The sequence below is a fragment of the Hirundo rustica genome, chromosome 3, assembly GCF_015227805.2.
Source record: "Hirundo rustica isolate bHirRus1 chromosome 3, bHirRus1.pri.v3, whole genome shotgun sequence".
NCBI lineage: Eukaryota > Metazoa > Chordata > Aves > Passeriformes > Hirundinidae > Hirundo > Hirundo rustica.
In genome coordinates, this window is record NC_053452.1 from 94,494,013 (window position 1) to 94,509,517 (window position 15,505).

Sequence of the window (15,505 nt, forward strand, 5' to 3'; positions counted from 1 at the left end):
GACTTTCTCCAAATCCACAGTTAATGCAAGTTAGGTAGCCTGCATTCTGTTGTGCTTAGACTTCTCTTTGTTTTCATTAAAGGTGAGTTGGACTCAGTATGCACAGAATCAGCTCTACCAGCATAGTTATGTACCAATAATTTACCACCCAAACTTAAAATTAGATAGTTTCCATAACCCTTATTTAGCACTTATTAATACTTGAGTTTTGCCTTCCTGTGAGGTAACTACCACAGCAGGAAGTCAGATGATGATATCTTGTCATAACTGAATAGGCTTATTTTTTGCAGAATATTCTGACATGTGCATGCATACCTACACTTGCACGCGCACACTCTCACAAGACCGCTTTTCTTCTTCAATTCATGAAAAAGTAGTTTGTTTTGGAAATACAAGTTTTAATCATAAAAATGATAGCTGTAATGACAAAAAACCACCCCTCATATTTCTCTCAACATAATACTTAACTAGTAATGCATTGAGATTAGATGACAGCGAATCATTGTGCTCTAATATATTTTGAGGTTTGGGGGAGTTTTCTCTTTTAAGTGGTATACACTTTTTTTTTTTTTTTTCCCCCGTTAATATTAGATTATTTTTTCTTTTTTCAGGTTGAGTGGTATGAATCTACCTTCTCCAGTTATCAGCAGTAAGAACTGGTTACGACTCCATTTTACATCTGATAGCAATCATCGACGAAAAGGATTTAATGCTCAGTTTCAAGGTAGGAAACCTATAAAAGTGCACCTTAGAAACCCTTTACCTTTAAGCATCATTAAAGTGGTGGAATTTGATAATTGTGTTTAAATATCACGCTCACAGTAAAAAAGCTGACTCATATTTCTACTGCTCTTACACTGAATATCTGTCTTCCTTGTATGATCAGATGTGTCTAGAGATTTATTTTCAAAAAAAGTATGTGCACTTTGCAATGCAGTTTGCTCTAAATATGTATTTGCTTGCTCACTTTTTTTATAATAACTTTATCTGCAATCAGTCCGATCTTTTCTTTAGAAACTTGCCTGGAAAGCAACTTGCAGGAATTCAATTCCACACAAAGGCAGGTTCCTATCTGAACATTGTCTTCCTTCATTATTCAAAATCTAGCTCTTATCCAGAAACTACATTCATCGTTTGGAAATTTGACTCAACCACAGTATAGTACAAATTATATTTCAGGCTCCTGCATATATTTGCATATACAACTTCAAAAGAAGACAAGAGGATGGCAATGTTGCTGTAATTTCTACTTATGTTTATGGAGATACTTTCTAAAATGCAATTTTTTAGAATGGATTCTTTATTGATTTTTATACTTTCAAAATCATTACTCAAGATGAAAGACAAGGTAGTTATATTGAAAATAATAATAAAAAAACTTCTTACTTTATCTGTGCTTTTAAATTCCACACTTACACAACCTATTTCAACCCTTTTACCCCCCACAACATCAAATCCTTTGGGAGTTTATATATTTGTATTTTTTACCTGAAAGTGTGGGACCTCTGTCATTTTTTAAATTACAAACACATTGCAACAACTATAAGTTTCTGGTTACTATGGCATACGTGTGCAACAAAAGCATTTAATATATATAGCTCTTTTAGTTTTAAAAATATTTTGAATATTTCAGGAAAAAAAATCTGAAATTTCATTTAATTTTGTCAGCATAAGTATGTGATCCTTTTCAGTTACAACTTATTTTTTTGCCAAAGTTTACCAAGGATGAGTATAGAATACCACTGCTGAGGACTATGAATGTAAATACACTGCTTATATTAACTCTGTGTCTTAAGCCTTTTAATTGGGGTCCACAAAAGCAATGTGATTCGTCCTGCCGATGCACCAGAAAACTATGAATCAACAGAACAACAAAGGGGAAGTTTGGGATTATGTAACATACACTGGAAATAACTATTATTCTTCTTCAATACATCTTATCTCTAGATAAGATATAACTACTCACCAAACAAAACTTTTGGGAAATATCTGGGGAGATCGTTATTTCAGATGTGTTGCCCTTGATCTGCATAATACATCAAATGTTGGATATAAGTGTAAACTTCCCTGATGTAGAATATGCCTTGAACGACATATGGAAGTATCTTATTGCAATTCAAATTCTTACAATTACAGAGATTTCTTTCTTAATGTAAATTATTCTTTTGAATTGCATGTTTCTAAAATTTACTGTATTTAATACAAAGGTTTCTGAATTCCATGAGAAATCATGAATTACATAGTTATCCATCTTATCAGGCTTAATTGCAATTAAATAAATTCCTATGTTAGTGATACAAACTTAAACTGTGTCAAAACATAGAAGGATTTCAAGACCCTTAGGATGAAAATTCATAGTGGTATAAAAATCAGGTTAATTTACCAGTTTCATTAAGTCCTTTTTATTATACTATATTATATGTGTATTTGGAAACTAAGCAGAAGTAACAGTATCTTTAGCTAGAGTAGTCTGCTCGTACCACAAATTGCACAATACTGGAGGTTGGAAGAGACCTCTGGAGCTCATCTAGTCCAGTGTCCTTCTCAAAGAAGGGCAACCTAAAGCAAGCTGCCCCGGGCTATGTCAGGTGGGTTTTGAATATCTCCAAGATTAGAGACTCTGCAGCCTCTCTGGGCAACCAATACCAGAGTAAAAAGGTTTTCACTTATTTGTAAGTGGAATTTACTGAGTTTAAATATGTGCTTATTGCTTCCTGTCTTGTCAGTGGCTATCATCATGAAGACTCTGGCTCCACCTTATTTACACCCTCTCATCTCACAGGTATTAATACAAACCAATAAGATACACCCTTGATTCTCAAGGACTTCTCCAAGTTAAAATGTTCCAGCTCTTTGAATTTCTCCCATATGTTTTTGTTTTCAGAAACTTATTTCTGCTGTAATTCAACAGCCTTGACATTTATTTCCATCTTAGGTATTTCTCTCAAGTTAAATTGTTATTTGGACTGATCACAAAACAGAAAAAACTCCACAAAAAATATGTCTTGTGACATACATGTGGTGGTGCAGAACTGTTTTATTAGGTTTTTATAAGAAGTTTATGTCATGGTTCATTTCACTGTATCCCCAATGTTGTAACCCTTTTTGTGTTGTCTGTATAACAAGGTGTTTTGTGTCAGTCCTCCCACCCCCCTCTCTGGGGCAGCTTGTCTATCACTTTGAGGAACCCTCCCAGGTTGTGAAATCTCAGGGAGAGGGCTTCAGGTGATAGGCCCCCTGGGGGGAATTCCTTTAGCTCTGGATTTTAGTGGTCCAAGGCTTGGGGGTGGGCACACCTTGTTACCCCCTGAATTCCCTGATTTGTTGTCTTGTGGTACCCCCCTGGAACCCCTCCCCCGCTTATAAGGGGTAGGAGGGGGATTCAAAGTCTCTCAGCTCCTCAGCTCTGGAGCTAATAAACATCTTTTAACCTGCTAAGCTGAGAGCCAGCCTTTTCTCTTCTGCTGCTGTTGCTGTCACAACACTTTTGGGGTTCAGCTGCTAAGCCGAGAAGCCGAAACGAACTGGGACCTTCTCTGCCTGGGTTGACTTGAGCTAGCCGGGGGTCATCTCCCGCCCGGTGTGGGACGGAACCAGACACACATACATGACCTTGTTTCCAGGCACAAAACCTAGCAGTGAAAGCATATCTTCAATATCTGATTGTCTCCAGACACAATCCTTGTATTTGTCCTCTGGGCAAAACCTGTATCACAGTCTATATGACTCTGAGACCTCCAAGAAACATTTTGCTTATGGGCAACTCTTCCCAGTAGTTTAAACAGACTGTTCCACAATACATACATGTAGTTGGCATTGATATGTTGACGTATTGAGCTATGCTGTCTTTGAGACATGTAAAGTAAATATATAGATTTTTTGATATAACCATTTAACACTCACTTTACTAATAGATGAGTTGTCATTACAAGACCAAACTGAAGGAATCTTAGTGATTATTCTAATTTCCAAGAAGTTCTAAATCTTGAGCAACTGTGTTCAGGGAATTTGGGAATCTACTTTCTAATGTTACACAGACTGTTTTCTCCAGTTGCTGCTTGCTAAAAAGAATAGTTCTTTAAGGTCAGTCTGTGCTGTCTCTTTGTGACTGCTTGCTTGGTTCATTTGTGTGTGTGGTGAAGATGTACAGTTGTCCTGCACAAGAACAATTGTCCCTTGTTTCAGGGAAATAGAAAAGTCAGTAATTTTAATTGCAGTCTTTAGATATTAAATGAAAGCAGCCTTTACACTTTGCCAGACAGTAAGTTATTGTGTTTTAGAGTCCTTATATAGATTTTGCATGGTAGCTGTCAGGTGTAAATGTTATTAACAAAACAAAATCACAAGATATTCCACAAAAAGGGATAGCTTGTCCATTTGCAGATTGCATCATAAGTGATGAGTTGACATTGGCCGGGATGCCAGGTGCCCAGCATATCAGTCAGTTACTCCTTCACCTTACCAGGACAAGTAAGAGAAAATGTATTGAGATAAGGACAGCAAAGTATCACTCAGCTGTTACTGTCATGGACAAAACAGGCTCAACCCTCACATATTCTCACTCCTTTCTCTGGCAGCTGTTAGTGCTGCAGAGTGGCTTTTTTCCTTCTTAAATATGTTATCCCATCACTGATGGGCTCAGCCTTGGCCAGTGGCAGGTCAGTCTTGGAACCATCTGGTTTTGGTTCTATTAGATGTGAGGCAAACTTACGGCAACTGTTCACAGAAGCCACCCCTGCAGCACTCCTACCCCTGCCCAAAAAATATGCCACTGAAACTCCATACACAAATAAATTTTTGACTTTTTTTAATATTTTTAATGTAAATCTATTTAAGTCTATTTGTTCTCTCTCACCTCTTGTGGTTTCACTGGGAATTAGACTAAAAAGGACTAGAGCTTCTCAGCCCTGAAAGTCACTGCAGGTAGAACCACTTCACTGGGCATGGTCACACAAACGTAATTACCAGCCCCAGCTTACAAGCAACCATCCCCTGCCATTATTTTATTCCTGTATTTTTTCATATCTGTTCATTACCAAGTCAATTTAATCCATCCCTTTCCCTGATGTTGGTTCCTTCCCTAAATACTCCATAATTGACCTTGTGCAATACCAAAATGCTCTTCCCTTTTACTCCACAATGAGCTTTGTATCCCTGAGCAGGGCCCCTCCTGGGTCTCCAAAGTGACTGGAGAGCTCCTAGAGTGAGCTGTGCCCATGCCCTTGGGGCTGGGTCTCACCAGGGACAGTCCTTGGGAGGCTGGGGTAGAGGTTGGGTTTCTATGTTGGTTCCCCCACTTGCCCAAGGCCCTCTACTTTTCTTCTGCACTTGGATGGTTGTGGAAAGGCCAGGGTCAGGTGGCATTTGTCTCACCCACCCACTGCCATGTCCCTGTGCTCCTCTGTGTGTGCACAGGTGAGATTTTATCGCCTCACTGTCCTGGGTAAGGCAGGCCCTACTCCTGTGTGGGCAGGGCCAGATTCCTAGTCTATACCAGTCATATCATTGGTGAGGGGCTGGTTTGGGGGGCCAGAAAAGGTTGAGTGCACCCCCAGAAGTACCTCATTTTGCCTCTCTGCTGGGGAGGTTGTTGGGATCAGCTCTGTTGGGATCGTCCTCTGCTGCTTCTGCTCACCCCCGTCCTGTTTCTCTGAGACGTGGCTTGGAGACATGGTAAAGCCACCGTGTCTCCAAGACGTGGTGCTGACAAAAGTGGGACTGCCATGTTGTGGAGACAAAACCCTAGCAGACCCAGCACAGTGCAGCGTCGGTGCCAGAAGCAACCATGTGGAATCAAGTCCAGCTTCTGAACTGGCAGCATGACAGACAAGCTGCTTTCAGGGATGTGTCCACCATGGTTTTCCATTGTCTTGGTCTCAGGGACGGGGAGAATCAACCAAAGGAAGTGGACACCATCTTGTCTTTGTCACAGGGGCCATGTGGATGTGACCTAGGGGAGCATCGACTGTCCTGTCTTTGTCCCAGCAGCCAGACGGAACTAGGTCAAAGTGGTGAACTCCTGTAGTGTGAAAAAAACCTTATCTTTTTTTATACTTTTATTATTGATATTGTTGCTGTTACTGTGTGTTCCTTTTTATGTTGCTTTTTTTTCTTTTTGTTATCTCAACTCATAGTCTCTGTCTTTATCCTCCTTTTACTGGAAAGGGTGAGGGGAAGGGGAGTAGCTTATTTGGAGTTTAATTTCCATCTGGTGTTAAATCCCCACATTAACCTAGCACATCTAGCAGTGCCACTGGCTTTTCGAAAGCAAGTCAGTCTGGGAGGCAACATAACACACCTCTTTGAGCAACAATGGGACAAGAAACTTCTTTCTTTTCCTAGTAAGAATTCAGATTATCACACTTTTTATATAGTTAGCATACAAATTCTTTAATTACTCTTTCCCCCTCATATCAAATTGATGTAATGTTTATTATCATCTTACCATGGATATATTATCGCTGCAACTTTGCCTTTTCCAGTTAGCCAAAACTAATACTTACGAGAAGTCAATTTAATTTTCTTTTCTTTGTTTGATCTTTGATCAGGCAAACAGAATTACTATAATTGATTTCATTAAAACATTGGAACTACCAATTGGATTTAAAGCTATGCATAATTCATTTATTTGTTCAACAATTTTTTCAGATCTTTCTAGCTTGCATTTTTAGCAATATTTAGTGCCCCATTTTTAACATAGTCAAGAAAATCACCTCAGTGGTATAAAAAAAATTAGCACTGAACTAGAATTGCACATCTTAATGCATCAAGTAAATACATTTTTAAAATACTTGGCAAGCTGAATTTATAAATAAAACATTGTAGTGTAAAATGTTAATCCAAATGATTGATGTTTGGATTTCCTCTTGAAACATATTTATTATGCTATCTTCCATCAAATTAGAGAAGTTTAAAGAAAAAAATAAGAGTTTTAAAAATTAATTAGGTATAGAATTTAGGGTTTGTTTTGATACAAAATTTGTTGTTTTTTCATCTCCACATATCCTTTGTAGTTTTCATTTGATTTTTTGTCCCAATTTCTCTGTGTCTAGTTGTGGAGGTGTTTTTCAGGGTTTCTAGTCAGAATGACACACCGTGTTGAATGGCCCTGAAAACCACCAGAAAGAATTGCATTGCAGTGACATGCTCTGCCTTGTCTTCTTCATGTCTGCCATACCAGTAACATCGGTCTCATGGAAATGAACTCTCACAGTAGATATCATTGGATACAGTTCTTGTTCTACCTTTTTCCTTGCTGGCATTGCCGTGGGGGGAAAGATGATACAGTCATTTAGTCACGAACTTTTTTTTTTTTTTTTTTGATTCCTCCACCCTCACCTATGTTAATACATGAATACCCTTTGCATATTTAGTGGGATTTGCAGAGTATATGATTTGTCTTATGCCAGTGCTTCATGAATGCATAAATTCCCCAGAGGCAAAGTATCATTAACAGGCTAACTAGGAGATGAAAACTTAGCACTTCCCAGAGACAAAGCTTGTCAGCGTACACAGAATTACTTGCAAGGTGTCATAAAGAATCCCCTGCTTTTTTGTGTATTTACAGCGTGTACAGTATGCTTTTTTAGCTTTTGCTCATTGCCAAAACAGTGGAAGGGTTTTTTAATTTTTTTGTTGTTGTTTGTTTTCTTTTTTAGGAGGTAAGAACCCCACAATACGTTTAGCTGTACAGTTAAAACTGATCTGCTTAAGTTAAATATTTATTTCAGAATTCCTAGAAATAGAACAAAATAAGAAAGCTTCCAAAGCAAAATATGATTAATGCCTGTGTTTACTTTCACAGTAACTCAGGCTTCTGTTGCAGTATTTCAAATAAAGTATTCTAATTTTGGCAAGTTTTCAGAGAGGTTCAAGAAGGTATTAGGTATTTTGATAATTATGTACCACAAGTTATCTACCTGTTGTAACTATGTTCAGTAATTCAGGATTTAACAAACAGATAATCCTGAAGTCAAACCATTAATATAATAAAGGCTGCTGAAATAAATGTATACTAATGGAAAACCATGAGTGAACTAATGTAAATCAACTTGCACTTGCTAGTTCTTTCAATGAATTTTCATAATTCACTAAGTCTGCCTATAAATGCCTGTCTGTTTTTTCTACATATTCTTTAAAATTCTAGAAATTATGTTTTAAATAAGTGAAAAGAATTTTCAGTGTTTCCTTGATGTATGGTAATTTTAGTCAGGGGATTAATTTAGAATTGTTATTTAGAGAAAATTTAGAAATAAAATTAGTAAAAGCAAATAATAAAATGAAAACCCAGAAAAAAAAAAAGTTATTTTCTAGCTCTTAAGTGATGCTGAATCAAATTTTCCTTTAAATGGTACTGAGACAATAATTTTTATTTTGTTATTTTTTATTATCAAGAGAGTAAACCAGTCTTGATATGAAAACATCAACAAGGAGATGATCCACCATCTTTCTTGACCATTCTATTCTGTGGTTAATAGAACCACTGTTAAAATATGTAGTCCAATACTGCCACAGTAATACTTCTTTCTTAAGTGTCTAGTAAAATGTTGTTAAAAAGGCTCAGACGTAACTGCTTCATGATATCAGCACTAAGAAGATGCCAATTTAGTGACAGCAATTCATACTTCAGCCATTGTTTGGCATGGTGTTACCCTCCCCAGAACTATTCAAAATGCTATGGTTGAAGTGGCATTCAAGCTGAGTGGTTCTCATTTTATGATTTATTTTTAGTGACAGTTCCTACAAACTACTACCCAGTATGTTCTGCAATGCTGTATGGAGAATATCCACAGTCATTGAAGATGCCTGCTGGACTGGTTTTATTATGATATATCATACACTGAAAGCACAAAGTAGCTAATGCAGTCCATCAGGGCAAGGGACCAGCTAGGAGACGCAGAGAAGGTTAATGGAAAACAAATGGCTGTGCTCCTTTTAAAACCTGCAGAACCTGTGTCAGCTTATACAAATAGAAAGAGAAAGATTTGTGTAAAAATCTATTGTGGCACCAATTTATCTTGGTGCCATTTATTCACTAGTACTGTGTGCAGGGATTTCCAGCACAGGGAGCAGGTGGAAGATCTGATAATGACAGACAGTACTTTGCTGAATTGATGGAACAAGGAAGCCATCTGATCATGAACCTACAGCTTTTACAGGTAGCCAAATATTAGAAACATTTGTGCCTGCTGTGAAGCTTTCCAGCGTTATAATGCAGATTAGTAGAAAAGATTTTGAAAGCTGTTAGTGAGAGGAACACTGGGAGAGTGTATTAGGCAGAATACTCTCCAGGCAAGGAATAGAGAAACAGAAAAGGGATGGACTGCTCCGACGAGTTGGTTAAAACTAGAGATCCTACGGAAGATTCTGATGCTTTTGCAAAAAGTCAAGTGGGCAACTGAGAAGAAAAGCTTCTTAGGGTGCTTCCAGATTATTGAGTGTGGGATCTTGTTTTATCAACAAAATGATTATAGAATTCCTTTCATAAACAAAAGTGAATAGTAAGATTGAGAATGATTGTTTCTTTCTTACTCTCGTAAGTACTAAAGTTTTAGGAAGAATTCATAGTGCAACAGGCCATAGTGAAGCAGAAGATAATGAACTGTTTACTGGTCCCACATGACTTTTAGTAATAAGAAAGAAATGTTTCATTCATAAGTATAATCTGGAGAGAACGCTGATGCTGGCAAATATGAAACTGTAGGTTATTTATTCCCAGGGCCAAAACAAAGTAGTGTTCTCATAATTGTGTCTTTGGAAAATGCAGAAATGTTAGGCACTAGGGCAAAGCAAACAGAGCACTGGAGTGGATTCTTCCATCTGAATTAAGAAAACACTTTGTTTTACAACAGAATTACTCAGATTGAAGAAAATCAGAACAGTGAAACTAAAGCAAAAGGAAATTGATGAATTCTGGACTGTACTGAGATAAATTCACTAAGTTCCTTTAAGAATAATCCTATGAATGTTTCTGCAAATACATCGCTGTTTTTTACTGAACTCTGCAAAATATTAAAGCAAAGCATAAGTCTTTGTAAAAGATTTGTATCACGTGTAAAAGATACTGAAAATATTGGGTTCTTTCTGTACTGTAACAAAAACAGAGAACTGTTAAATATATATATATATATATATATATATATTCCTTATAGTGTCACAGAGCTTCAGACTGGACAGGAAAGGGGCTTCTTGTTATCACCAGATACTGGACAATATGCTGTTCCTCCTCACCTTCAAATATCTGTACTTAGGAAAAATCTGCAGTGAAGGGCAGCCAAGAGCTGAACTCAGCAGAGCAGCTTGAGGAAGTACCGGCAGATGATGTCAGAATATTTTAGCTTTGAGCAGTAGCCAGTATTTGAGGACTTGGGGGTTATTTCATGCAGGAAGAAAAATCAGCAAGATACTCGGGTTTTTTGGTAATTGGAGAAAAACATATGTCACTGAAGTCCAGGGTAAAAGGCATTTTCTTCACATATGTTCAAATATGTCAGAAACTAAGAGCTGCAAGGAAATCAGAGTAGATTTGAATGAAGATTTACAACCTGAAATTTTTACTTTCATGATCCATTCAGGATCATAAGACCAGGCATATATTCCTTTCATGGCTGGGTTTATTTCAACTATAGCAAAAGTTTAAGGAATACCACTGATGCTTTCCAGTAGGCTGATAAGATTTTCATGGACTTCCAGCACTCAGCTCTCTGCCCTCCTCTCTGAATAAGTAGCTCATCTCCAAAGGACTCTTGAAGCTGTGATGAGCAGAGAAGGTGAGGCAAGGTAATTCAATAAGCTTTACTGAATGTTTAAGTGAAGACAGCAGAAGGCTATGCAGATTTTAGAAAGTAATCACTTAGTAGTTGGAAAGTGTTGTTTAATTCTGACATTATTAATGTAAACCCATTCCTCTTTTTGTGCTGTTAAATGGAAAATCTTCTTGAAATCAGGAAAACCTTATTAATGAAGGTGAAATGGGGAAGTTAAGGAGAAGTGTCACAGGAAAGGTACTCAAATGGGATTTAAATTGTAATAAAATGTCCAATTTAGAGTATTTCTTTCATTTACAGGTAAGGTTGAACTGTTTCATTCGAACCACAGTATGCAGTAGTCTGTGTTTTTTTCTCAGATTTTGAACAGCTTTTATTTTAGAGACTATGCTTGCTTAATACCTTTTAAAACTACAATAAAACACCACATGGAACACATGCAAAAACTTGCACAGTCAATATAAAAGAGGGGGAAGTTTGCTTTTTATATATAAAATTATACTATTTAACCTCTTGGATCCATACGTCTCCCAGAAAACTACATTAGGCTGTTAAAGTTTTCCAGGCATAAAGGCTCATTCCACCTAATGTTTACTGTCTAAAATGGAGGGATCTGGCTTTAGCAAGTACTATATGTTTCTGTTATGTTTTATGGAGGGGAAATGGCATCTCCAGAGGAGGATTCATTGTGTCTATCTTAGAAGGGGATGAATCACCCCCTTGAGTTAGCTATTTCTCTTCATAAAACATACATTTATATGACTGATCTTAAGTTTTGTGAATCCCTCCCTAATGTCCTTTCGTTGAGATACAGAATGCCTTTTTCTTGTAATATGAAAAAAATTCAAGGATAGAAACTGCAGGACTTATTTCAGTGCATGACAGTCAAAAAACTTTTCATATATCAAGTCAAAAGCTCTTTTTTTCAATTTGTGATCTCTGTATTTCAAATAAAGCTGGTGAGTATAATTTTCCCTCATTCACAAGAAGTGTACTTCAAATATGTATAACAAACAACCTTAAGAGTGAAATATCACAAGGAATTTGAGCGGTGATTGTAATTTTTACTCTAAAATAGTGTCACAGCATAAAGAGAAGAAGGAGAATATAGTTATTTTTTTTCTATCCATTGCCTAATAACTCAATGTTTCTATTACTCATCCATGTAAGCAACATGGGTTCTGAATCCTCAAAGAACTGATCACATGTTTTACATAGCAGAGATATTAATAAATTGAGAAATTCATACTGGTGGAGGGACCACAACTTCAGGCAATATCCCAAATATTCTCTGCAAGAACTGTGGTGTTCATTTCCCATTAAATGTGAAATAATTTTGATAGACTAGTTACACAGCCTGAAAAACAAGGTGGCACTTGATGGAGATTTTCATACTTAAGTCTAGAAACTAATCCAAATAAAACCATATCCATGAAGTTTGCCTTCCAAAAGGCCTTGAGGATGTTAGTCTCATCATTTGCATTGATGTCTCTTTATAATGTACAGTTCCTGCCTTAGAAGACAACACTACACTGCTATCATAACCATTTCATATTATTCAGCTACGATTGTGTTTCAATCATCTTTCATCACTGGAACACCTGTTTCATGAGTTTAGATGTGAAGGACTGCAATTGCACATAGAACAGAATGTACTTTCTGCAGTACTTGCTTGATTTCAGCATGTCAAGAAAAGCCACCTTCGCTCTGAAGTTACAATATGGAAGTAGATACAATGGAATAATGATTTTTAATGCAATATTTAAAGGCAACTTGCTTTCTACCACTTCACTTCTTAGAAATATTTGCATACAGATCAGTGTATATTGTAGTAGTTATAAAATTTACACTATGTAATGACAAAAAGTATAATTTATATTCTGTAGCATGAATTTATGTACTGTGAGGTACTAATTATTGCCATATAAGAAATGTTTGAGTTAAATTCGTGGGGGTTTTTGTATCTTGGATAAATAAGTGAATTTTGAAATTATTAGCCCCTACAAGATTGAGGAAAAAAAGTATTTTATACAAATCAGGGAAGGATTACGGGTTTTTGTAATTTCTGGTAACTGACATGCAACGTGATGTTGTCATTAGCATTCTGATACAGTCAGTCATCGTGACTTATTAAAGAAAATATGGGTACTGATCTAGTATTGATACCCAACTGTGACGGACAAAAACTCTCTAACATTTTAAAGTTAGAAAGTGTGTGTTTATTATGAGGCCAGGCAGCGTTAGGGATAGCTCCCAAATACACACCGCCATTTACAGGTGATCACAGAGTCCTTTTATTTACAAAAGCATTGAATATCCAGAACACAAATGCATATTCATAACCCTGGTACATCCCATTCTCCGCTTCATAGGGTAATTAGCTCAAAAGCCATTAAGCATGCGTAGTTTGTTCTTTGAAATGGGTCAGTGGTCCTTTTCATGGGGAGGGGTCCCCAGAATGAGGAAGTAAAGAAGTCTTCCTCATTCTGCCCTTTCTACCTTTTCAATGCAAATGTGATAAATGAACCCTTGGTAGGATTCCTATTCCTGTCTTCGTGACTGTTCAATGGGTTTCTGGGCAGAGGAGGCCTACAACTGTCTTATGTTCCTAAAAGCTATTTATCAGTTTCTGTATTCTTCATTATAAACACAGCTAACCAAACATAAAGTTGACAAGTGATCAGTTATTCTAATATGGAAGAGTGATCCCAAACCCAGTTTCTCTTAGTTAATTTCTAACTTTTAATTTCAGCAAAGCCCATGTATCTACTTCAGTTAATTTCAGCAAAGCTTATCTCTAACTAAAATCTTAACCCCTCTAAAATCCTTAATTTTCTAAAGTTTATGTCTCAATTGGCTATTTTGCGATTCCTATTGTTTTTTGACATAGTAGTTTTGAATTGTTTATGCTTGTTCCACAATTATATTCTACATCTGATTTTACTTTCCATTGCTCATTTTTTTCCCACAGAACTAATTAATATCCTGTGAAGATGTCCTATATTTCTATCCTTTTCTCTTACCATTACAATTAAAATTTTACCCTGCGTCTTCTTTAACATATAGCTGCACTGCTGTCTTCTCATGTCTCTTCCTGCTTGGCTCCTGATCCCACTTATGGAGCCCAAACTGCTTAATAGGGATAGGCTGGGAGTTTATCAGTCGTTCAGCTGACTAAACAGAGAAAAAAGATATTAAACCTCTGATGCATCTGTTCTTTCTCAGAAAACTTTGCCCCTGTGAGAGCTCTTACTCTCTTTCTTCTTTCTAATTCAGTTGAAATTGCCCTGTAGATTCAAAAGGGTTTAGGTGAGCCAAATAATGTAACACACTATGTTAATCTTATAGGGAAACAGAACTAAAAATATGTCTCCTGATGAAAAGTGTGTCAGACAAAAGCAGGTGTGAATATCACATTGAAAACTTGTAGTCCTTGAGTATGTGTAGACAATGTTCTTTACACTTTATGTAAGGGTGGGTTTTTTTGGTTTTTTTATTTAATAATTAAGATTTTCTTATATGGAATGGCAAACACAGGAAATCCATACCTGTAATTAGGACAGGCTGTTCTTTTCTTTGAACATCAAACAACTTGAATTCAAAATATTGCCAATCCTAATAATATCTGTTTAAAAAGGACATCTTCTGAGACATGATAAATGGTTGTATTTTTGTAAAAATAAATAAACCAAAAATTTATTTGGATTACCACGGAAACTGCAGTTTTTTCCATCTGCTGTAGGTTTCCTATATAGCTTTGTATTATTGTAATGTATGATTTTGCAGTTGTATGTCCTTTTGATGAGGTTTAATAATGAATTATCTTCTTTTCATGTGCTTGTCTTCTCAGTAAAGAAAGCAATTGAACTGAAATCAAGAGGAGTCAAGATGTTGCCCAGCAAAGACAGCAACCACAAAAATTCTGTCTGTAAGTTGTTTATGCCCTTCTTTTTAGTGACTGCATATATTTTCTTGGAACCCTTGCAAATATACAAATAAGAGAGCGAGATGTTGGGTACATGGTCATAAAATGGTTATTATGCTTTCAGTTTTCACTGAATCAGAACTCCACTGATAAAACTCTACTGAAGGCAGAAAGCAGAATATGGTGGTGTAAGCTCTGAAAAATATGTAGAACCCTCCCCCGCATTTTATATCTTGCAGTATTTTTGTATGTTGGATTATTTAGAATTCAGAGACACATGGCAAGTTAGGAAATTCAGGCAGAACAGTGTCATATAGATTTTATCAGCTCAGTGCTGGGGAAAGTGAAAGTAGCTTAGAATTTTCTGTGTCTAAATTAATACTTTGTGATCTTTTATCTTCCCCTCACTCAATATCACAGCTAAATTCTTCCCTCATCTTGACACACCATGTCTGGTGACCGCCTCTTTCCAGTCTTGCACAGCAGGGGTTAAGAACTGGTGTAATTCCCAGCTTCTCAAGAAGATGGAGGTCACAACATCAGCTTCCCCTCATTACATGCATAGTGCACTCTGGAATGACATCTGGTCCCTTTACACCTTTTTCCCTGTGTAAAGTGTAAAGCTAAAATCAAAATGCTATCTAGGGGACTATGAGGTTTTTAGTTTTTTGAGTATCACTTTCTCTGAACTGGCAATCTGACTAATATCCTCAGAGCTCTTTCTCCATTAATTAGGGCAGTCTTGAATCAGGAAAAACGGGGATATTTTTTCAATTTTGAAAGCTGGGAGTCCCTTAGCCCAAAAAACAAAAAC

The 15,505-nt window shown here is 36.8% G+C and overlaps 1 protein-coding gene across 1 annotated transcript in view; it reads left to right on the plus strand.

Moving 5' to 3' along the window:
- CSMD1 (CUB and Sushi multiple domains 1) overlaps nucleotides 1-15,505 on the plus strand; it is a 950,789-nt gene that overhangs the window by 537,806 nt on the left and 397,478 nt on the right. Inside the window, 2 exon segments of the mRNA XM_040059570.2 lie at nucleotides 612-724; nucleotides 14,617-14,694. Of these exon segments, the coding sequence (XP_039915504.1) occupies nucleotides 612-724; nucleotides 14,617-14,694 (191 nt within the window).